We start from the raw sequence: 25,416 nt of genomic DNA on the forward strand, positions 1-25,416 counted from the left end.
TAATTGTGTAGTTTTTGATTATGACATTTATTATAACTTGTTAGTAGAAATTACAAAATTAAATAATATCTAAAAGCTAGAACAATACGATTATTTCAAGATAATAATACAACTTTCTTTAACATTCCAGTACTCCAGAAGACAAATTAATGTCTACCCTCAAGCTCTTAATTTGAAAGTTAACCAGTGACCACCCACAAGCCGAGGGTTGAAGGATTCCGTCGACAGCCTCGGCGGAAGCTTCAGCTTGGCCGATGGTGATACCTCAAAGTGCAATAAGACCTGGTACATGAAGACCTTTATCTCACACAGCGCGAACCTTGAACCTGAAAGAAGTATGAAAAAACCGGTCAGGTACAAATCGAACCCACACACGAAGGTTTACGACAAACAGACAAACAGACGGACGGACAACGGAGACGGAGGCTTAGTAGTTTATTATTTATTTATTTTTCATTTAATTGGAATGGTAGTGCCAGTTAAGACTATGGCTATTTGACAAATCGCAAAAATGCTGTATTTTGAAGTGAATTGTTTATTTTTCTAAAGCATTAACAGCTATTAAATACATGCAATTAAAAACTTCAGTTTGTGAAGATTATAAGCACTTCTTTTAATTTTGTATACATTATCCCAATAAATAAAAAAAAACAAGTTGAAAACATTGCTGTTCGCAACTTGTTCTGTAAAAATTTTCTTTAACATCTTGACACTTTGAAGCCAACCTCCAGAAAATGATATGTTTAGGTTTAGCAATCAATTTTAATTGTTAGTTTTATACTAAATGTTTTTCATTTCTTAAATAATTTAAAACTAACCAAAAAACTTCCTGTGCTATTTATTTTCTTGCAGGCGCTGTATGGAATTCAGTGTCCACTGGACTCTCATGACGGGCGGACTGCGCGCGTCATTTCGTCGCAAAATATTATTTAAAATGAATTTGAGCTTATTATTTTTGAATGAAAGTTGTGTTTATAATCGTTGAAAAATAAAATAGGGATTTTTTCATTTCTAAATGAAGCCTGCTTTTATACTAAATTTGATTCTAAAGTTACGGTTTTACCAGGTAAATACTCGGAGGTTGTCATAGATTATGATGACAGATAGTAAGTGTTCTAAATAGGTATTATACCTATGTTTTTTAGGAGATAGCGCGCCTCGTTTCGGGCGCCGTGTTCCGAAATGGATTTCGTAGTAGTGCAAGTTTGGTGCGAGCCCCACATGACGGAGGGGTATGCGTCAGGCATTTCCTGTGTACAAAAAAAGACCTATATTTCGGATCCATTTTTCATCACTGACATCATGCACTATTCAAAGACTGGTCTTCAAGCATTGAGGAATTTTGGACGAGAGACATCTCGAAGGTTCCCGAAGGCTGCCTAACTGAGTTAGATTTGTCGGCTAGCTAGCTTTTTTTGAAATTGGACCTACTTAGCTGGATTGTGTGTTAGAGATTTCTTATGAGATATTATATGTACATAATATAACCATCATAAGGAAGCTCAGATTCATGCTGCGGGCAATGGGGAGAGCCTAAAGGTTGGAACGCCATTTCGGCGGCCGTGTTTCCTGCCATATATACCATAGATACCTGCAAGCCAAGAGTGAATAGGCATCTTCCAGGTAAGCGTGCTCCAACTTGGACCTCATCATTGCTTTCTTTAAAGCATGATTGTCGTCAAGCGCAAGCGCAAAGATTCAGGCGGCGCAAACCCGTAGCATGTGGAAGACCCTATTAAAGACCTATGTTCACTGTGGACGTCTGTCGGTTGATGTTGATGATTATGTCTTTAGTGCAAGTAGTTCAGTAGTTTCAGAGTTTATCGATAACAAACAAACAAACCTTTCCTCTTCATAATATATGTACTTAGTAGCGCAAACTTGGAAAAAATCTCGTGGAAACTCTTTGATTTTCCGAGATAAATGTCATTTTACCTGGCAGCCCTAATCAATTTTATCACTGATAATAATAACTAATTCATAACCGTTAAAACTAAGAGTCAAAATCTCGTTTTTCTAGTCGAGTTCCGTAGGCTCTTTGAACCCACCGCATTATTATCCCAAGAAAACCTACCATTAGATGTAGGAATAATGGAAAGAGGTCACAACCCTCAGCAATAAAGAATACGATGCGGAGAGAAATGTCACTCTCAAGGTCTTTAAATGTATCCATGCAAAAAACCACATCGACTGGTTGCTCCGTTGCAGCGTGATTGAATATTAAACCAACAAACACACTTTCGCATTTGAAATATGGCCAGTGATTATAAAAACAGTTTAAATCTCTCTCTGAGAGACGTTAGGCAAAGTGAACACGAATTATGACACTTCTGTGTTCTTATACAAGCTTAGGTCTCTCAATTTTGTCAATTAATGTCAAATTTCTTTCTCAGATCAAAACCTAGTAAGTGGTTTAAATTCAAGAGAAGTTTAGGCCGTAGTCTTCAACAAGAAACTCGGCGGTTGCTCTTTTCAAAGATTTGATGTACAATATTAAATTGCTTAAAACGCACATAACTGAAAAGTTAGTAGTGCGTGATTCCAGGATCGAACCCCCGACTTTCGATTAGGAGGCGGACGTTCTAACCACTAGGCTATGACAGTTTTTAAATTAAAGGGGTTTAAATATTTTAGTGTGAAGACTGGCCTACACATTTATTCATTAGATGTGCATCACTTTCTTTTTTAGGGTTCCGTACCTCAAAATGAAAAACGGAGCTCTTAAAGGATCACTTTGTTGTCTGTCCATTTGTCCGTCCGTCCGTCAAGAAAACCTATACAGTACTTCCCGTTGATCTAGAATCACGAAATTTGTTCTCGGATTTATTCCTTTACTTGGGCTATGAGAGTTGAGACCTATCTACCTGCCCATAATTCTAGGTTAACGGGAAATACCCTATCGGTTTTCTTGACAGACACGACAGACGGACAGACGGACAGAAAGACAGACAACAAAGTGATCCTATAAGGGTCCCGTGTTTCCTTTTGAGATATGGAACCCTAAAAACATTATGTAAGTATGCAAAGTATTTCCCTTGCAAGCCATATTTAACAGTTGACATGTAGAGGTCATTGACTTTTCCTATCTTACTTTTAAGTTTTAATGCATCATTAAGTATTTACTGTTTTGACATGGTATTTAGATAATGGGTGATATTTATTTTATTTAATCTAATTCCTTTGAAAAACTTAGTAAGGCGCATTAATCTATAAAAAACCTAGCCAGTTCATAGACTTACTATGTTTTAAAATGGTCAAAGCGACTTACTAGCTTTTAATTTTACTTTAATGTGGGTGTCCTTACAATACAACGGGACATACTATGAAAGTTAGGCTTATGACATAAAACGATTTTCGGAAAAATGACATTTACTTTGTTTTGATATGGGGCGGTCGATATAATTAGGTACTAGGGTAAAGGCTCAAGTAAATGAACAGATTGGACATTTTTACATGTATTAAGAGCTGGAATAAAAAACCGGCTGATATACCTTTTTTAAATATTTTCTTACAAATTCTTACACTTTTTCAATTTCAATTTCAAAACCGTGTTCCGTTCAAACCGTTCAAAAGTGCGTGTGCGTGCGTCCATGTGTGTGTGTGTGAGTGTGTTGTATGTTTGTACGAGTGTTTGTGAGTGTGGTATTGCGTTGTATAACCACATGAGTAGCGAACAGAGTCAAAGCTTCATACAAGCGCGCTACGATAGGTACACTACTACAAGCTTGAGGCGCGTGTGTGCGTGAGCACAGGCGCTACGTCGCGTACGGAGAGAAATCGGTTTATACCGGCTCGGCCTGTGCTCAAGCTCAGGGGCTGCAGTACACGTCGCGCGTCGTGTTTTCATTTAATTTAATGTTAATGATAATAATTTAAATAGTGTTTAAAATCTATTTTCTTGAACTGTCATAGATTTTGTTCAAAATCAATATCTGAGGATCCCTAGGATCACAAAACAGGATATTGTTACCAAATTTAAAAAAATCGACGCCATTTTGAAATTCTTTGTTAATTGACCGATTTCGTTCAAAATCGATATTTAGAGCTCCCTGGGATCACGAAATAAGAAACTGTTACCAAAATTTAAAAAAGTCGACGCCATTTTGAAATTCTTTGTAAATTGACCGATTTCGTTCAAAATCGATATTTAGAGCTCCCTGGGATCACGAAATAAGAAACTGTTACCAAAATTTAAAAAAGTCAACGCCATTTTGAAATTCTTTGTTAATGGACCGATTTCGTTCAAAATCGATATTAAGAGCTCCCTGGGATCACGAAATAAGAAACTGTTACCAAAATTTAAAAAAGTCGACGCCATTTTGAAATTCTTTGTTAATTGACCGATTTCGTTCAAAATCGATATTTAGAGCTCCCTGGGATCACAAAATAAGAAACTGTTACCAAAATTTAAAAAAGTTGACGCCATTTTGAAATTCTTTGTTAATTGACCGATTTTGTTCAAAATCGATATTTAAAGCTCCCTGGGATCACAAAATAGGAACCTGTAACCAAAATTTAAAAAAGTCAACGCCATTTTGAAATTCTTTGTTAATTGACCGATTTCGTTCAAAATCGATATTTAGAGCTCCCTGGGATCACAAAATAAGAAACTGTTACCAAAATTTAAAAAAGTTGACGCCATTTTGAATTCTTTGTTAATTGACCGATTTTGTTCAAAATCGATATTTAGAGCTCCCTGGGATCACAAAATAGGAACCTGTAACCAAAATTTAAAAAAGTTGGCACCATTTATAATTCTTTCTAAATTGACTGATTTCGTTCAAAATCGATATTTAGATCTATCGATCGATATTTAAAGATCGATATTTAAACTAGGCAATCACAACAAAAACAAACTTTACCATCTTGTTGAACAAATAACAATTGTTAATTAAATTGTATCCTCCAGTGCCAGCCCTACCAAAATAGTTATAAATTTTGCTCGCTTCTTAGAAGCTTTGCCTCTGTTTGCTACTCTATGGTATAACACCATGTTAGTAAATCTTAGTATATTTTTAACCGACTTTAAAAAAAGGAAGAGGTTCTGAATTCGTTGGTATCTTTTTTTTTATGTATGTTCCCCGATTACTCAAAGACGCCTGGACCGATTTGGATTTTTTTTTTTGTTTGATAGGGTATACTTTGCAAGTGGTCCCATATAAATTTGGTAAAGATCTGATGAATATCTTTGAAGATGGAGAACAGAACTCCTCAATGGATAAGAGCAAATTCAATTTTTTTTTAATGTATGTTCACCGATTGCTCAAAGACGCCTGGACCGATTTGGAATTTTTTTTTTTTTGAAAAGCTAGGTATACTTTGCAGGTGGTCCCATATAAATTTGATGAAGTTCTGATGAATATCTTCTGAGATGGAGAACAGAACTCCTCAATGGATAAGAGCAAATCGCTCGCGATCAGTGTAATTGCTTAGTAAACAGTAGGGTTTTAGCTGGGCATGGCATATTATTATAGTACAGTGGGGCCACTAAAAATTTTGAAATAAAAAAATTTCAAAATAAAAATAAAACCGACTTCAAAAACCACAATAACTTAAATTATTTTTTACTTTTTAGTGTTTGTGATTTTGAAGTCGGTTTTATTTTTCTTTTGAATTTTTTTTTATATTTATTCTGGTATTCTTCTTTCTTGTATATGGATCCCTCTTGGGTATCCCCATTTCTCTCTGTCTTTGGTACTATCAAGCTAATTTTCTCTCGCGATTTGCACAATAGCATTAGACCAACGCGTCTTCGGTCTACCTACCTGTCCTTCTTTCATCTGTAAAAATCGATACAATATGACCATTTGCATTTCAGTTTTAGGGCATGTCTCAAGGTGTCTGTAGGCTTTGTCTTTTTTCTTATGTCTTCAATTCTCACTTTGAATATTTTTTGCTTAATTTATGCACCTTGCCATCGCCCTTTAGCAAGTCACTATTTCTTTTTATATTCTTTGTCTGGACCCATGTTTGGCTGGCATAGGTAAGGCATGGCAGGATGCATGTATCTATAACAGATCTTTTAAGATGTACTGGGTAAGCTCCTTTCATTCTTACCTTTTGTGCCCAGTAAAACAAGCATACTCGGGCTACTTTGAGAACCCATTAGCAGCTAACAGCAAGGCCTGGACTCCAATTTTTATATGTGGAAGCTGTATTTCCTCGTTGCGTTTATGAGCAAATAAGAATAGTTAACTACTAAAAAAATTTTATAATTTGGCGCAAACCATCTAAACACCATGATGATTATTATTTCTGCGTTGTGAATATTACCAGAAGAAACAGCAAAAAAAATTGTTCCAAGCGGCTCTATTGTAACTTGCAGTCTGCAATTTGAACGATTCTGACTTCTGGTGATAAATCTGTACCTCAGCCCCAACCCAGTACCTCTAATCTACCATTCTACTCTTAACACATTCAGTAGCTGATGTTGCACTTCCAGCGACTTGGATGCAACAAGGGCGTTAAGTTTCATTTTCTCTGTAGTCATTTGGACTGTTTTCCAGAAAATTTAGGTGACTTTCAAACTAAGATAACTATACCAAAGGGGATAATATCATATGAAAGGGCTCTATTATACATTCTAAAACAGGTTTTATTTATTATTATTATGTAAAATAGTTTTTGATTTATCGCGCAAAATGTAGAAAAAAATATACAATAAGTCAAAAACTGAAAATCTGACATTTTTTTTTAAATTCCAAGCCGAAAATATACTTAAGAATTTATTAATAGGAATCGAGAGTTTATGCACTAGATAGAGTTCGTTCATTCACTGAAATTCCCAGTTCATTTACTGGCAATTTATCCTTTTGTTAAATAAAATAATTTATAATAATTAATACCACGCATTTTTTTGCGTTTTTGATATTTAAATAATTTAAGAGTGTATACCTACTGTGTATAGACACAGATAAAAAAAAATATAAAAATTATATATAGAACGATTCTCATAAATCTTAATTTTAGGTCAAAGTCAGGGTAATCCTTATTCGTTCATTTACTGGATCTTTTACCCTCCTACGTCAAAATACTAAAAGTCCGCGTAAATTTCGCAGATTGAAATGTCTGCTTGATTAATTGTCAATAGAGGGTCATGACATGTCAAAATTGCTAGTTTGAAGGGGAAATCGTCAATGTCATTCGCATAGGTTTTCCTCTTAAACTAACTAGATGGTAATGATAAATTATTCAAGTATTTAAAATATTATATTATAATAATTACATAATAGGATTCCGTTGACACCCTTGGGTACGGATCCCTAAAAGACTAGATAACGATGGATATAGGAAACTTTAAACTTTCATAAATTTGATTTTATAAAAAAAAAATGGAAACTTTCTCTGTTGAGATACCGGTATTATGGTTAGAACTTCTTTCTTTTAATATATTATGGGCTTGCGTAGAAGTGACACCTGCTTCGACCCATGGACCATTTTTTTATACGTCTATGCTTCCATCCAAAAATATGACTATTGGAAGAAGTTGTATCCACCTTATATAAAAGCCCCATCATAGGTACCTACTAAATAACCATCTAAGCTTACCTATACAGTTTCTCGGGCCCAGACCAAAAGGCATGTAAGCGATGGGGTTGATGAGGTGTTTATTCTCATCCGAAAAACGCTCGGGGTCAAATTTTTCAGGGTTCGGAAAATATTTAGGGTCGCGGTGGAAGCTCCATGTTGGGACCCAGATGGCTTCGCCTTTACGCATCTAAACCAAAAACACAAAAATATCATCATCTTAGTGCGCAAAGCTATTGAAATTCGCAAATACAAAAATTTTTATCGTAAAAATGACTTTAAGTTCGTAATAATTATTAAGAGCCTCGGTAGCTCAACGGGTGAGGACCGGACTCAATCCCGAAAGGTCGATGGTTCAAACCCCACCCGTTGCACTATTGTCGTACCCACTCCTGGCACTCCTCTTTTTTTCTTTTTTTTAATTATGTGGATTGCGGTGGTAGAATTATGCAAACCAAGACAGTATTGTACGAGATCCAAAGTTAATAGCGACGTCGTGAGTGTATTTTGCTGGACAGCTCGTGAAGTTCCAGCGAAAAGATCAAGAAAGAGGGTAGTTCGCTACCACCCATGACAGCTCGAACTTCACCTCTCGCAGTACTACAGTCCCGTCTCAACCACGGCCCAAGCAGCTGGATCGAAATATCGAAAAATAAAGTCAACAGTTATCTATACAATATAATAAATAAACAGGTATATCATAAGTAAATTTCAGCCAGGTCAGGTCACCTAGTTAAACTCTTGATTAAGGCAACAAATTGGAGTATTTTAAGGGTAAAATTCATATACGTACAATATAGTCCTGGGTGGATTTGGCATTGGGTTTCCCCATGTTGTAGTCTTTGACGCAGATTCTATCCAAGGCCGCACCTGGTGGCCATATCCTGAGTACTTCTGCAAATAAACAAACCAAATATCAAGAAAACAAATTGTAGACGGTACGGTACGATTAAAGACAGTGAAAAGGCATTAAAGCGGGCTTATAAACTTATGGGGTCATCATCATCACTAACCCATTCCTGATTCACTACTGAGAACGGCGACTCACTCTCAGAATTAGAAGAGTTTAGCTGTAGTCCATCACGTTAGCCAAAGGAACACCTTTGAGGACATTATGGAGAAGTTTCAAACATGCATTTCTTACTATGTTTCCCTTCACCCCTAAAGTATGTGGTATATTTTAATTGCTTAAAGCATAAAACACGCATAAATCCAGAAATTAATTAAAAATGCCGCCCGGACTCACTGAAAAGACGGCTGACGTTTTTACCAGTAGAACAGTTCAAGACTGACGTACACCATTTATTAGTGGAATTGCGGAACGAGGCGGAGAGATGGGAGATCTGCAATAGATTTCCCATTCTTCGCCAGGTCGGCGGCTGTAACGGTGCCCTATCCCAACCTCTGTCGGATGAGGCTCGGGCACTGTTACGGCTGTACAAGAAGGCCTTACGCAAATAAGTGGTTAAGTATATAATGTGGCCTTACGGAGTGGCATTTTCCAAATGGAAAAACTCCCAAAAATCAAGATTAAAAAAAAAACAGTTCAAGACTGTTAAGAAACTTGTGACAAATCGACGAGTCTTCACCTACACTGGCAGGAGCTGGCAGGCGTCAAATGTTACCTACATTTGACGCTAGGTAGGCCTAGGGTAGTATAACAGGAAGTCTATAAAATGACTATCTTTGAATTCACGTCACCCCCAGCCTTGGATGAATGATTACCAATACCTCTATGCCCCCAGCTGAATAGTTGACAGATGTCGATCAAACCGACACTTTCCTCACTAGAGTGAGTGAGTTCACTCTGCCAGTAGGCTATACGAGCTGTAAGCTGTATAGGTGCAGACAAAAGTACCTGAGACAACCATATCCAAGTACGTCATGTCCTGTATATCGGTATAGCTGAGCTTGCCGCCATTTTTGGCGTCACTCTCCTTGATCTCCTGGTACAGTCGGTCCTGGATATCCGGGTTGAGGGCCAGCTCGTGTAAAGCGAAGGCCATACCCGTTGATACCGTCTCGAAGCCAGCGATCAGGAACAGCGATGCTTGCGCGACGAGATCGATGTCGGACCAGACTGTGAAATGGAAACACAAACAATGATCGCTTGAAGTAAGTAGGTGAGAAGACAGAAGACATGGGCTAACTTGTTACGGAATTTAAAAAAATGGTCTATTTTATGTTCCCAAGCGCACTCCCCAGGGCGTGAAAAATACTTATACTCTTAAATGAAAATTAAGTAAACTACGTTTGTATGGAAATACAATCGCACTTTACTTACTTTTCAATTGAATATAAACCAATCATGCGCAATGAAATTTTGTAGAAACGTTCTAGGTAGGTACAGATAGCCAAACTTCCTTTAAATTGTGTAATTTCGGTTATTTTCAAAGTAACATGAACTCAAATATTTGTATGTAAATCTTTGAATCCGTGTAACTTTAAAAGAAGCTTTTTAGTTGATGTAAAAAATTTAAAGATATAAGGGGGTGGACAGGGCTTAGTTACCCGAAGTTGAAAGAGGCGGCTCTTAATAGAGAAGCTTTTCGGATGATGATCGCCAAACTTCGTTTCGAAGAAGGCACGCGATGATGATGATGATGAAAAAATTTAAAAACGTGATTTCACGCTAAATAATAATTAGGTACCTATTTCTCAAGGCACTAAATTTTTGGTGATTATTATCATAGTTCTTATTCTAAGATACTGTTCATTTTATTAAAAAAGGGTCTCTCTCTACTACTATATGGAAAACTGACCTCTGTCTGTGATCTTCTTGCCAACGTTAGATTCCTCTACGGTAGCAAAGCCAGCATCCCGGCCACTGTTACCATTTTCAGAACTATTTTTTTCCTCATGCGAAAGGCGACCTATAAAAATGCACGCCAAAATTATTATACTTTTTTATTATTATTGCAACACTTAATTAAACGAATTAATCCACAAGAAATTATTTTTTGGTTTGATTTTTTTACTTTCAAAGAATCAAGCAAAGAACGTGCAATAAGCAATGTTAAAAATAATAAAAACCCTACCCTTTTTCGCTTCCATAAGGAGATGGATCATGTCTGGTCTGATAACGTGACGTGCTTCTCTATCTTTCATGGTATTCAACACCAATTTGATGAAGAAGTCTTGGGTATCACCAGAGAATATAGTGAGTTTTAGTTTCTGTAATAGAGGGATACGAGGATACTTTCAGAACCAGGGGAAATAAGAAGAAAGAAAGAAAAGTACAAGGGGGCAAAAGTCCACCGAAAAAGACAAATCTGTATGATACAACATGCAGCATGCGACATGCACCGCCCGCTCTGAAAAAGCCAGCAACCAAGCAAGCCCCAAGTACCAGCACAAAACATCACACAAATCCACCAGAATGCACTCGACGCACGTTTCGCTTCGACACCGGAGCATCCTCAGATGTAGACCTTACAATGCACAAATGCAAAGAAACTTGCATTTGACCATCGTCATAGTGTGTTTTGTGAGATCTATGTTGCGTGGTGGTAATGCGTACTGCTTGCTGTGGCTGGCTTTTCTTACATGTTTAATAGTGGGAGGGCGGGCGGTTTATATCGCATACCTACTGCATGTCACATCATACAGATTTATCTGTTTCAGCCGATTACAGAAAATTAAACGTTTGGCCTTTATATCATGGACTTCCGTAAAGTAATGGTTCTAATAACTAACAACTGTGTACTTACGTTAGCAACTATAGGACAAGCAGACATAATAAAGAAGATGAGGATTTGCCTGAGCTTGAAGGCTGAAGCTTTCTTGCCCATTAAGAAGAACTTGTTGTTTTCATGGGTAAGGGAGTCCACCTTCAGCCCGAAGGCACAAGAAGCGATCACATCACTTCCATAGCGTGTTGTCAAGTCTTTGCAATCGATATCAATAGAACTGGCTAAAAACAATATAAAAAGCATGAGCTCCTACGTTCACCTACATACATTTCAACGTTCGTATTGTAACACATTACAATATCATGTATATTAATATTATATTTATATATTATAATTAAGCTAGGTACATGAAAATTAAAAATTCATACTATTCATACTAATACTAATATTATAAAGGCGAAAGTTTGTGTGTATGTGTGTGTGTACGTTTCTTACTCTTTCACGCAAAAACTACTGGATGGGTTTGGCTGAAATTCGGAATGGAGATAGATAATATTCTGGATTAGCACATAGGCTACTTTTTATCCCGGAAAATGAAAGACTTCCCACGGGATTTCAAAAAACCTAAATCCACGCGGACGAAGTCGCGCTCTGGATAGACAGGCTGTTAAATAATATACAAAAAAAATAATAACCAGCACATCGGTCACCAGATGAGGCAATTAACCGCAGTTAAAAAAAATAGCACTAAGACTATGGAGTCTTCAGGGTCTTCAGGGAGGCCTCAGGGTCTCCACAGCAAACGGAACGAAAATGTAACTCTTGATAAGAGAGGCATACTCGTGCCGTGTTATCAAAATATTTTAGCTATCTATTACTATACCTATTAGTAAAGGAACCTAACATCTAATCGATAGTAAATAAAAAATAGTATATAAAAATACACTGTTAGTAGAAACGACTTCTGAAGGTCAACAGTGAAGTAAGTGGGTGGCCAAGTGTTAATTTATCTAATCAACAAGTTATTATTTCTAAATTTATATAATAGTGCTTGTTTTCTAATACTTGAATTACTATACTTTAGTTTAAACATTGATAATAATATAAAGGTTTATTAGTATTTAGCATTGAAAGTTAACACTCTTATTTCAGCGGGCGATGGAGAGAGATATCTTGGAGTTTCTCTACTTGATCAAATCGGAAATGAAGAGGTCCATAGGAGAAGCAGAGTAACCGACATAGAGCAAAAGAACAGACCCCCCCCCCCCTCCCACCCCGGGTAAACAGTGGAAGTCCCAGGTTGATAATGATGTTGACGATAATGACTATTATTTCTTACTTGGAGACTCCGCAATCTTCTTTTTAAGTGCGCAAATCATCTGCTCCCCAACTTCTTCCATGAAGGGAACCATCAGTTTTATCTTGGAACTGGTAAACGCTGGGCTCAAAGTTGATCTCATGTCTTTCCATTCAAGACCTGAGGATTTGAACTGTATTTTAGGGTTTTTTTTTCATAATTAGTATTTTTCTGTAGTCAGAGCGCCTAGCGTCTTTGGCAGCATCTAATAAAAAAGTGTTCCAAGTTTATATTATGCTTCATTCGATACTTTTGTTTTTACCTTTCTCTCTATTATGTCTCTGGTTATAATTTGTTTTATTTTCATCTTTTAATCAATCAATTATTAGTTATTTAGGTGTTACCACTAGATTACAACATGAGGTTATTCAAGGGGCGGACCAACAAATTCCTGAAAGGTCAGCAACGGTTCCTCTGGTGCTGTAAAGTGCAAATATTCATGGACGGCGGTAATCACTTAACATCAGGTGACCCACCTGCTCGTTTGCTCGTTATTTTTTAGTTAAAAAACGAAAATATCTTGTTCCGATCGATGAATAAATGAACAGATATGAACCCTTTCAGATATGATATCACCTTTTAAAGAAATCAGGTTTCTTGAAAATAGCGGGTCAACTTTTTCATCGGTAAATCCTCTGTGATCTACGAAGTAGTCGAAATCTTTAATCGTGATTTGCTTCACTAAATTCAAGTCTCTTGCAATCAGGGTTGGTCTCAGAAATTCATATTTGCCCACAAACCTGAAAAAATATTCTGGTAACTGTATTTTTTGCCTATTATTAAGTAAAATGTAGCTTGTTTTTTGCATGCCATAATATTATGGTTATTTGTGGTGATACTATAAAAATTGTAACATCTGTATATTATACAAAATGCAAAATTTTGGCATCTCAGCCCTAGGCATAGGCACCACTTCAGCCTGATTAACAAAATTAAAGAATTTTGAAATAATAGCCTTAGATAGGGGTAAGATAAATATTTTTAGGAATTTGTTCTTTTTTGTAATATTAAATGTTTTGTAAAACCAACTAACCTTTCTTCGGGGAAATTATAATAATACTTATCCATATCTGCGGTAAAGTTGTCAATACCAAAGAAGATTCTTGCCATATTTCCGAAAACCGGCAAAGTATCAGGATTCTTGACGCCATAGTCGCTGAATCTCGAATAACTCTTGCGCAAGTATAGTAATAGCAACACAATAAGCACTGCTATCCATATTAGGGCAATCATCTTCTGTGGAAAAAATATATTTGGTAACAAATTAGCCCTTGGCTGCAAATTTTACCTGGTGTTAAGTAACAGTTCAGTTAACACTACGCCTCCCAGTTGGTGGCGGGTCAAAATCTGGCGGGAGCGCGGTGAATACTACTTAGTGATAAGTGATAACCACGTAAGCGCCAGTCCGTTGAGGGACACAGGTTTTAGTGGGTGCAAGCCCTACATAACCCCACTGTTTCCCCTAACGCATTAGGCATTCCTTGTGTGTAAAAAAATCCTTACTTTGCAGTTCAATCCTAACTAGAAACAGGCTCACCATGAGGAGATATTATAGTAGTTGAAACCTATACTCCTGGCCTTAACGGTTTGTATATGACCTCGTACCAGAACACTAAATTTATTTGGCTACATCTTATTTTCACCTTTCGTCTTAAAGTCGCATATCTGGGGCACGTGCTCAAGCACAACAGGTATGAAAGCCTTCAACTCAATCTCATAGGAAAAGTTGCCGGAAGAAAAGTTTAGTCGCAAAGTCGAACAAAGCTGATCCGGCCTGGGATACCCAGCCAGACCCAATCGAGTATGGCCTGAGACCGTATCTGATAATTACTGACTATGCATGCACTGAGTAATAAGTTCTAGGTACTTATTTATAACCTGACTTACTGAGTCCTCTCAGACACTTGACTGCGACGTATGAATCCCTCTACACATTACACTATTATGGGTATTAATGTCGAATATTCGCCGTCCCCTCTCAAGAGCGCCAGCTCTTTAGTCCCCTGTGTCCCAATACTTACTTGCCTGTTTCTAAGCACCTATCTATAGCTGAGGAGACGTGTGGCCTAACTGTGACAACGCATATCGATCGATTGCAATTGTAAAGCAACGTTGCCCCAAGTCAGTGATGGGTGACCGACTTTAAGCCGTCGGTCCCTACTAACATCTGATAATAATGTAAAAACCTAAGAATCGAAATTTCGTTCTTTTGTAGTGAGCTATTGTATGCGGAAGGATCTGGGAACCCAACGCATTATTATCCCAAGAGAACTGCTATTATTTTATTCATGGAAAGGTCACGACCCTCACAGCAATGAAGGAATACGACTATAAACAAAAAGAAGAAAGATCTATAGCTTCCTATAGTTTACTTCGCATTTGCGAAAATGCTCTCCCAATGCGGATTGGCAGAGCTCTCACCTTTGAGAATACTATGAAGAACTCTCAGGCTTGCAGGATTCCTCACGATGTTTTCCTTCACTGTTAAGGTGCCCACGCACTTGAACTGAACTGCAGCTGAACTGCGCGTCGCGGAAGCGCCCCGCACGATATTCTCTCCAGCCGCGGCAGTGACGCGCTACGCGGTACGCGCAGTTCAGTTCAAGTGCGTGGGCACCTCTAAAGTGACATTTAAATCCTTTAAAACGCACAAACTTCGAAAAGTTAGGGTGCGTGCCCGGAATTAAACCCCCGACCCAACCTCCCCAATGAGAGGCGGACGTCTTAACCAGTAGGCTGTCACGGCTCATTGTGAATATCCAAGTACAATTACAATGTAGTGCAAAAGATCGATAAATTGTGCAATTTCTATCTTAGCGACTTTCCAGGGGTAGGTGGTCTACACTGTGGCCTTATAAGTGGGACGTCCCGCATTTTCCGGCGGGTCAATTTTGGGATCACAAATTGGCTCACCTAAAGTGTAGAAATCCCAGGTCTAAGGTCTCTAGACTTACGGATTGGAGCTGTACGACGTACTTGGGTTGATATGTCAGTCAGTCAGTTTTTCATGATCATAGGTCAGTTTATCCTTTTAAAACTAAACATGCATTATTTGCTTGATTGTTATTATCTTCACGATCTTGCTCCTGGACAGTGTACATAATGTTATGTACATTATATAATAATCATTTATTAATCGTCCACTTAGTTTTCTTGACATGTGCGATTATATCATGAAGTTTAGTTATTATTCTATTATTCAAAAGACCGGCGCAAACCTACGCAGTGCATGAAAGCCAACATACAAATGATATAAAAAAAAATAGTCGAATTGAGAACCCCCTTTTTTGAAGTTGATTAAAAAATAGAGAGAGCTATGCTTGGAGTTTTTGATTAAACAAGTGCAAATTAAAATTTATAACACCCCCGACAAGTGAAGGTAACTAGAAAAGAGCTGATAACTTTCGAACGGCTGAAACGACTTTCTTGGATTATAGCTAAGAACACTCTCGAAGGTGGCTTGCCACCTTTCAAACAAAAAAAAACTAAATTAAAATCGGTTCATTAGTTTAGGAGCTACGATGCCATAGACAGATACACAGATACACACGTCAAACATATAACACCCCTCTTTTTAGGTCGGGGGTTAATCAAAAATGACGAGGTCCGTATGTAACCAGTCAGTAACCGATATACGAGTACTTATAGCTAATCGGGTTGCAAAGCGGAAGTGGCAATGAACATTGAGCTGTGTACATATTTCGAACATCCGATAGACGTCGGGCCCCAAGGTGAATGTCGATTGTCACTATAAAATAGGTAGGTAAACCGAAACTATGAAAGAATTTTAAAAAACCCAAAGGGATCTTTGAAAAACTGAAATTCATGGTATTTATTCAAACTATCCATACTAATATAATAAATGCGAAAGTGCGTCTGTCTGTCTGTCTGTCTGCTACGTTTTCACGGCCCAACCGCTGAACCGATTTTAATGAAATTTGGTACAGACTTGGCATACATCCCGGGAAGGACATAGGCTACTTTTTATCCCGAAAAATCAAAGAGTTCCTACGGGATTTCAAAAAACCGAACTCCACGTGGGCGAAGCCGCGGGCATCCTCTAGTATTATATAATTGAAACTTACATCGTTCTTCTTAATACTTTTCTACATTAAACGATTTTCAAAAATTAATATCACTGTATTAATTACATGTAAAAAAGTACTGTTTGTAACGTGTTATTAGCACGGAATAAGTTACGTTATATTGGATACTGTTGTTTTATATCTCTTTATCTAAATACCTACTGATAGCTATAGCACCGTACAAAGTACTATGAAGCGTCTATGATATTATACGTTGTTGACAATAGTTTAGATTATCGGCAAATCTGATTTGTATTTTTGTTTGAATTGTGGTGAAATCGTAGGTGAAATTTATGATTCAGTTGAGTAATGTTTGTAAAATAAAAAACAATATTTAAAAACGTTACATGTTTATTTCATACAAAAATAAATCTTTGAAAATAATTGTCTGTCTGTAGGCTAAATAATGATAAAACTTGAATAATATAATATAGCCATATCACTAAGGGAGTTGGCTATATCACTTGGCTATACCCGGCTTATGCTATTTCGCTGAGACCATATGGCTGGGACATATACATTTTGTCCTTAGCACCATGTTATAAATGTGAAAGTGCGTTTGTTTGTTGGTTTGCCCTTAGTCACGAGTAACGGATCGACGTAATTTTTTGTATGGCTATAATTAGACTTACTTACTTTATATCCCGGAAAATCAAAAAGTTCCCACGGGATTTCGGAAAACCTAAATCCACGCGGACGAAGTCGCGGGCATCAGCTAGTTAATAATATATTGGCGCAAATTCGATATGACTTGCCGAAAAACAACATCTTTGGCTATTCTACTCATTTACTAATATTTACTGGGGGAAAAGGTTTTAGGTCCAACGGAATAAGGTAACACCATTGTCCTCTGCAGGGATCTCAACAGATTTCAGCTCTCAGTTTGAAAGTCAACCAGTGACCACCCTTAAGGCGCACATTTAAAGACCCTGAAGCCAGCCTGGACGGAAGACAGGTCTTGGCAGACGGTAACACCTCAATATTTAACAGGATCTGGTACAAAAGGACCTTCAGCTCGCAAAGGGCGAATCTTGAACCTGGATAAAAAACGGGATGATTAATATAAAACCGACTTAGTACAAGTCGGACTCGTGCACCAAGGGTTCCGGTCCCTTAGAAGATTGCGTATTCAATTATTTTGTTGCTGAAATTATTTCAAACTGCAAATATAAATTTAATCGCAAAAAATATGATATTTCCTTTTCTTGTACTGTGGGACATTGCTGCTAGTCAAGTTTAATGATTCTTGGTGAATGGAAAGTACCTACCCTCTAGGTTTTGATTTATTCGCCATAAATGCCATATGATCGAAGATAAAATATCAGTCAAGTGAGAGTTCCATACCATCGTAAAAAAATCACACTTTTTTCTTTATGTAACCATGTACTTATGGTTTTGTATTTTTCCCTTAAGATAAGACAGTGTTACCTGCCAAATTTCACGGTTCTAGATCAATGGCAAGTACCCTATGGGTTTCGATTCCCTTGCCCGGTCTTGACAGACATGACAGACAACCAGGCAGACAACGAAGTGATCCTAAAAGGGTTCCTTGCTGCCCTGGAGACAGGAACCCCTAAAAACAACGATTAACATACGATTCATACGAACATACAATTCATACGAACATACGATTGGACAAAGGCAGATAAAGAAGCATCATCATCCACACTTACCTATACAATTTCTAGGACCTGAGCCAAAAGGTAGGTACGCCATGGGGTTGATAAGGTGTTTATTCTCATCTGAGAAACGTTCCGGGTCAAATTTTTCAGGATTCGGGAAGTATTTGGGATCATGGTGGAAGCACCACACTGGGATCGAAACCACCTCTCCTTCACGAATCTATGGAAAAGAAAAGAGACAGCGATTAACCCTTATTCATCTTCAGAATAAGTTGCTATAAATGGATTAGGTACGTCAAGTTTTGGCATATAACCAATGTAAGGTAAAATAATGAAATATCCTTTAACTAACAGCTTATGCCCGCGACTTCGTCCGCATGGTCTACACAAATTTCAAATCCCAAATAGGTATTATGACTCGGACATCCGCTTAGAAAGGATTTTTGAAAATTCACCCCCTAAGGGGGTAAAATTATAGTTTGAAATTCGTGTAGTCCACGCGGATGAAGTCGTGGGCATAAGCTAGTCCTTTTATTTTATTTAGATGTGGATTACATACAATTCAAGAAAGAATATTAAAAAATTAAAAAAGTTGTTGATATAATAAAAACTGAAAATAATGTAAAATTGTACGTACAATATAATCATGAATGGCTTCGTCATTGGGCCTTCCTAGGTTGTAGTTCTTGACACAATATCTATCCAAAGCCAGACCTGGCGGCCACATCCTGAGTACTTCTGAAAATAAATTATAAAAATTGATTACATAAACTTTCATAAAATACTTTCAGTTGTGGTTGTGATAATACTCAGGTAACCCAAAAATCTCCAGATGTTTTTATTAGTTTATCTTTTTGCGAAGAGGTTGTCGTGTTCATCTCCGCATAGTGCCACGTCCATTGCCAATTTTCTCTGACCATAAGACTCTAATAGTCCCCATTATAATAAAGGCGATAGAACACGCAGAGAGTGCTTACGTCTCCACAGTGCTCCAGCTTTGCAACGAGCTGGTTAGTTTGGGATCGTCCACAAGTTAAACAGCTAGATTTTGGGTCCGATCAAATGGAAGGAATTTGTAATGGGGTATTCGTATTCGTCATCATTATTTGTAAACTTTTGATAATGCTGTTCATAGATTTTCTGTTAGACATAAAAAAAATTGGTCTACATTGATTCTTTTGTACAGGGATCTGGCATCGTGGTATTATTTCTGGCATGGACTTAGGACTAGTCTGGATGTGACAATAACCTAATCTTCAATTTCATAGGTAATCTGGCTTATGCCTTAGTATTATCGACTCTTTTATTTCTCTTCTTCTTTAGCGCATCTCTATCTTAGACTGCATCATCAGATAAGTCCAACAGTTACTTATCAGTAAATAAAAGAATAATGCATAGTAATTACCTGACACCACCATGTCTAAGTATGTCATGTTCTGTATTGCAGCGTAGGTCAGCTTGCCTCCATGTTTCTTATCACTTTCTTTAATCTCCCTGTATAGACGATCCTGGATGTGTGGATTGAGGGCTAGTTCATGTAATGCAAAGGACATGCCCGTGGAAACCGTCTCGAAGCCGGCCAAGAAGAACAATGTCGCTTGAGCAACTAAGTCGATGTCGGCCCAATCTGGAAGTTTCACATAACAAAATGTACATGAAGTATTTATTTACTAATTTATCTTTGTGATATCTGCAATTTCTTGGTATTTTCATGCTTTAAACGATGAATCAGATGGTCTTATAACATAAGTTAATATTCCAATTTTTCTCTCCTATGCGATGGAGTGGAGTGTCGTTGGAGAGGAATTTCAAAAAATTTGCGGAAAACCATTTTTAGAGTTAGAGAGCTATTTCCCCTTGAATATTTACCATTGAAGAGATGGCATCAATATAAAATAATTCAGTTTATTCAAGCTTAGATTCTAGTGATAATTATTATTTTAAACTAAGAAATCTTCAAACCTCTGTGAATATTCTTTTTTCCTACAGTAGATTCCTCAACGGTTGCAAAACCAGCATCTCGGCCGTTGGGCTCATTTTCAGGAGAACTTACGTCTTCATGGGAAAGTTGACCTAAAATCCATAACATTAAAAATTAACACAATTTAGTGTATGAGTCCCTCTCTGACGTCGGGTGAGCTCTGTTGTATTATAAGTGGTTATATCCCCGGTAGGGGAAAATTATTGGGATTTTTTTATTTCTAAATAATCTCTTAAGCGGTGGCAAGAGTCAGCTATCATTCCCTTTCCAAATAAGCCTACTTCCAATTTAGCATCGTCATTTTTCGTCAAGTGAGACTGTATTCAAGGAATATTTTTTTTTATACCACTACAAGTTAGTCCTCGACTGCGATCTCACCTGGTGGGAAGTGATGATACAATCTAAGATAGAAGCGTGCTAACTTAGAAGGAGTATTGCAGTATTATTGAATTCATATCCCTTATCGGTTTCTCGCTGCATCTTACTTACCTAACGCCTAACCCCAAACCTAACCCCTAGCCTTAGGCCTAACACCTAATTCGCTTGGTGATAAGGGTTGCCGGTAGGGTGGTAACTAGGCACGGCAGAAGCCTCTCGCCAGACAAGACCAGGGACAATTTAGATAATATTAACTCAAAAATTGCGTCTGCCGGGAATCGAGCCCGGAACCTTCCTTTTATAACACTACTGAGCTTACCACTCCAAGGTCATCGAAAACTTGTCATTGAAAAAATGGTACCTTTCTTAGACTCCATGAGGAGATGGATCATGTCTGGTCTGATGATGTTTCGAGCTTCTCTATCTTTCATGGTCCCCAACACCAGGTCGATAAAGAACTCCTTGGTTTCTTTTGAGAAGAGCGTAAGCTTTAATTTCTGAAATAGTATTGGACTAGTAACAATTGATATGTTCTTGTTTTTAATTTAAATCGCTGTAGTTACTAGTAGTACTAGTAATTAAATCATTATTGTAACCTTGGTACTGTACAACGAGTGATTCATTCATCATATTATATACCTACCTACAAACTCAAGGCTTCCGTAAAACTTATTATTATCCACGACAGACGGACAGACAGACAACGAAGTGATCCTATACAGGTTCATTTTTCCTTTTGTATGGATTTAATAAAGTAGGTACCTACTTACTTTTGCAAGGGTAGGACTAGCGGAGGTGGCGAGGAATAAAATCATCTGCCTCCACGTGAACGCCAAAGAATTTCTGCCCATTTGAAAGAATGTGTTGTTTCTATCTGTATGAGAATCCACCTTCAGACCAAAGGCGCACGAAGCAATTACGTCATTTGCATAGCGTGAGGTCAAATCCTTGCAGTCCACGTCGATAGAACCGGCTACGAAAAAACACTTGATTAGGAATGTAAGGTTATTTTTAAAAAATCCTTTGTGTTTCCTCCAAACAACGCGTCTTTGGCGATATAAATTGTGCTGTGTTTTGAAGGTTTTTATTTTCGTCTCCTTCCGAGATTCAGAGCGATCATTGAATATTTGCGGTGTTTAGATCGTGGAACTGGATAGTTAGATGTTGCGATGGCAATCGTGCTCTTATTAATTTATTTATTTTGCCACATAGTTTTACCATTACCGCCAAGAGGTAGAGTTTGTGAGATTGATTGTAGGAAGTAACTCTGGAACTTCTGGACCGATTTTGAAAATTATTCCTTCAGTAGCTACATTATTCTTGAGTGACTATATTTTTTTTCAAGAAAATTAGAGATCGCTACGAAAGTAAGAAGCGAAGCAAGCGTGCGAAGCAACAATGCGCCTTTTGCATCCTTCGTCTGTCTGTTTTTTCTGCTCTTTTACATTGTTATTTTCCTTCTTTACCAATAAAATGACTTACTTGGAGACTCCTTTATCTGCTTTTTCAGAGCGCGAATCATCTGCTCCCCAACTTCTTCCATGAAGGGAACCATCAGTTTTATCTTCGAGCTGGTGAACGCTGGACTCAGAGTTGACCTCATCTCCTTCCATTCCTGACCTAAAAAATTTACAGTTAAGATGTTAATTTAATTTCTGAAAAGAGTAACTAGTAACTAATGAGTTTTTTTGCATGTGTCTCCTCAGTAAAATCTGTTTTTGAAACAAGTAGTAGAGTTACAAAAAGACATTATTATGTTTTAAAATTAAAAGGACAAAGTAGATTTAGTTTAAAATGTAAGATAATTTTATTTGTGTTTTAATTTTATTAGTCACGTATAGGGCTCTCACAAAGCGACGGACGGACTAGTGCAATTTCACTGAAGTAGAGACACTAGAGACCTCACAAATTTCACCTAAGTTCAAGCCAAGAGTGAACCTTTTAGGAAAGTGCGTTCCATTTTAGGCTGCATCATCACTTGCCAGAAGGCTTAATTGCAGTCAAGCGCTAGGCTATAAATTAAACAATAAGTAAATACCTTTTAAAGAAACAAGATTTCTTGCAAATAGTGGTTCCACATCTTCACTAACGAAACTTCTGTGGTCTATAAAGTGTTCAAAATCCTTAACAGTGATCCTTTTTACCAAATCCAAATCATGTACAATTAGCACTGGTCTCATAAACTCATATTTTCCCACGAATCTGAAATCATTTTAAGTTTCTAAGATTTAAGTATGAATTTCAATAACATATCGATTGAAAACGTCTTGTTTTATTTGATGAAAAATGAGCCCTGTAAGTCGATTTCGGAAAACTTGCATTACCAATTACAAGCATATTTTGTGTGATTGGCTAAAATGGTGTTCGTGTTGCACATTTTAGCCAATAGTGAGCGAGTGTCGGCCAATCAAATGAGATTACGATCGTTACAGTGCAGTTGTCTTTTGCCGTAATTGGCTCATAAACTCATTACAATAATTTATTTTTGGCCCAGGCATCATCCCCATTGTCATTGAACAAAAAACATACTTTTCTCCCGGGAAGGCTTGATAATAGCTGTCCAGGTGTTTGGAAATGTTGTCAATGTTAAAAGCGATCCTTGCCATGTTTCCAAAGAATGGGTACGTTCTCAAAGTCTTTACGCCATGGATGCTGAACCTATACTCTTGATGGCGGAAGTATAGGACAAGCGCTGCTATGAACGCAGCCGTCCATATCAACGTGATCATCCTCTAAAAAAACACAGAAAAGTTAGAATAATAATAAAATTCCAATCTGCACCTGGTCACTCTATGCCACCGCGGCTGTCCGTCCGTCCATCCGCCATTCTGTCCGTCTGTCTGTCAGCGAACCGTATCTCGTGAACCGTATTAGGTAGGTAGAGAGTAGAAATTTTCACAGAATGTATATTATTTCTATTGCCGCTTTACCAACAAATTATAACAAAATGGGCGCCGTGAAAATTAAAAAATGTTATTTCTTGTACGATAGTACGGAACCCTTTATATGCGAAGTCTTACTCGCACTAGACCGGTTTGTAGAAATTCCATTACAGCGAAACCGGAGTGAGTCATCTAGTTTAGTACAAAGTTTTGGCTCTTATAGCACTAGAGTAGGATATTATCTACTCATATGCTCAGGGCACTAGCACTATAATCGACATTGTCGACTTGCTGTAATTGAACAGTAGGCACCTTCCTAAGTACTAGTTATACAAAATAGTCTTTATAAGTTTTGTACAAAAGGCTAATTTTGAATGATCGTAGAGTTTGTTATGATTACAAACTTGAATGGATTTTCAAGGTTAGGATGATTAAAATTTTGGTGTCGTTCTACTATCAATCAACGGTATCAATGTCCTATTTGCTAACCCCCAAACCATAAAGAGGGGTGTTATAAGTTTGACGTGAGTATCTGTGTGTCTGTCTGTAGCATCGTGGCTCCTAAACTAATGAACCGATTTTAATTTAGTTTCTTTTTTGTTTGAAAGGTGGCTTGATCGAGAGTGTTCTTAGCTATAATTAAAGAAAATCGGTTCAGCCGTTTGAAAGTTATCAGCTCCTTTCTAGTTACTGCAACCTTCACTTGTCGGGGGTGTTATAAATTTTTAATTTACACTTGTGTAATTTATAATGCCTACCTAGAATAGTACGCGACAGGTCGAAATGGCAGTCGGGGTAAATACACGAGTACGGAACCCTCGCTGTGCGAGTCTCACTCGCACTTGGCCGGTTTTTTAGAACAAGTGGTTTGGGTTCATATAAACACGAAGCCACGCACAGAATATCTTAACAGAGCCACGAAATGATTGCGTAAATAACAAGTTTTTTGTCTCCTTCACCTTCAGTAGGTCAGTATTTAGGTACCTAGTACCTACTTAGGTACGTAGCTGTACATTATTCAATTTATTTATTTGGGTGTAAAATTCATGATCTCTTTATTATGTCGCAGACTTTGACCGCGTGGAATTAGGTATTTAGAATCCTGTGAGAACTCTTTGATTTTCCGGGATAAAAAGTAGCCTATGTCACTACCAACTCTCTAACAGCTATACCTACTCATATATACCATGCAAAAAACCGACCAAGTGCGAGTCAGATTCGCGCGCCAAAGGTTCCGTACTCGAGTATTTTTTCTGACTTTTTTTCACGATAAATCAAAAACTTTTATGCATAAAAATAAATAAAAATATGTTTTAGAATTTACAGGTAAAGCCCTTTCATATACACAAGAAATAACACTTTTTTTTTTTTAATTTTTATGGCAGCCATTTGTACCTAAATGTTTATTATTATGTTGTTATAGCGGCAATAGAAATACATAATCTGTGAAAATTTCAACTCTCTACTTATTACGAGACACAACCCGCTGACAGACAGACGGATCAACGGACGGACAAACAGCGGAGTTTTAGTAAAAGGGTTCTGTTGGCACTCTTTGGTTACGGAACCCTACAAAAACAAACACATTTTCGCATTTATAATTAGGTTGTGACTAAACGAATTTACCTGTAAGTGAGATACTATCATAATAAATCATGTGAGATGCTTCGGTCGAAGATATTCTGACTTACATTGTCTTTAGAGTTTTGACGCCCTTTGTGAGGAAGATTTCTGTACCTTTAATTCAGTTTATGTCACTTCACTATAAATTAATTAATTTGTTTAAGTATATTTTACAACAAATGCAGAAAGATTTTACTAAAAAAATATAATAATTTGGTAGACGCGTGTCTTCAACAAGGTGTGCCGTGTTTATGGAAACAGCTGATAAGCCGGTTGTAATTCTAAAGACTAGCACACACTAGAGATGAATTGGACCCTTAATAGGGTAG

General features: G+C 37.4%; 1 protein-coding gene across 1 annotated transcript; it reads right to left on the reverse strand.

Annotated features, from left to right (window-relative positions):
* LOC123872095 lies at nt 1–25,126 on the reverse strand. The gene is made up of 21 exons (XM_045916224.1): nt 25,091–25,126; nt 23,112–23,314; nt 22,621–22,784; nt 22,065–22,202; nt 21,353–21,555; nt 20,944–21,079; nt 20,186–20,296; nt 19,629–19,850; nt 18,861–18,961; nt 18,275–18,443; nt 17,466–17,638; nt 13,550–13,752; nt 13,093–13,256; nt 12,499–12,636; nt 11,238–11,440; nt 10,566–10,701; nt 10,290–10,400; nt 9,386–9,607; nt 8,321–8,421; nt 7,549–7,717; nt 1–326 (listed from the first exon to the last, which is right to left on the reverse strand). The coding sequence occupies exons 1-21, from the start codon at nt 25,109–25,111 to the stop codon at nt 160–162; spliced, it is 3,255 nt and encodes a 1,084-aa protein (XP_045772180.1). The 5' UTR covers nt 25,112–25,126; the 3' UTR covers nt 1–159.
* Between the last annotated feature and the right edge of the window lie 290 nt (nt 25,127–25,416).

Source organism: Maniola jurtina, chromosome 14 (genome assembly GCF_905333055.1).
Source record: "Maniola jurtina chromosome 14, ilManJurt1.1, whole genome shotgun sequence".
In the NCBI taxonomy this organism is placed as follows: Eukaryota; Metazoa; Arthropoda; class Insecta; order Lepidoptera; family Nymphalidae; genus Maniola; species Maniola jurtina.

Bases quoted from the DNA above. Each gene is read 5' to 3' on its own strand.
- LOC123872095 (XM_045916224.1), bottom strand. From the start codon at position 25,111: ATGATAGTATCTCACTTACAG. The intron at 18,444-18,860 runs GTACGTACAATT...TCTTTTCCATAG, and splicing joins AAGCCATTCATGATTATATT to ATTCGTGAAGGAGAGGTGGT. The intron at 13,753-17,465 runs TGAGATCCCTGC...TTTTTTCCACAG, and splicing joins AACTGAGAGCTGAAATCTGT to AAGATGATTGCCCTAATATG.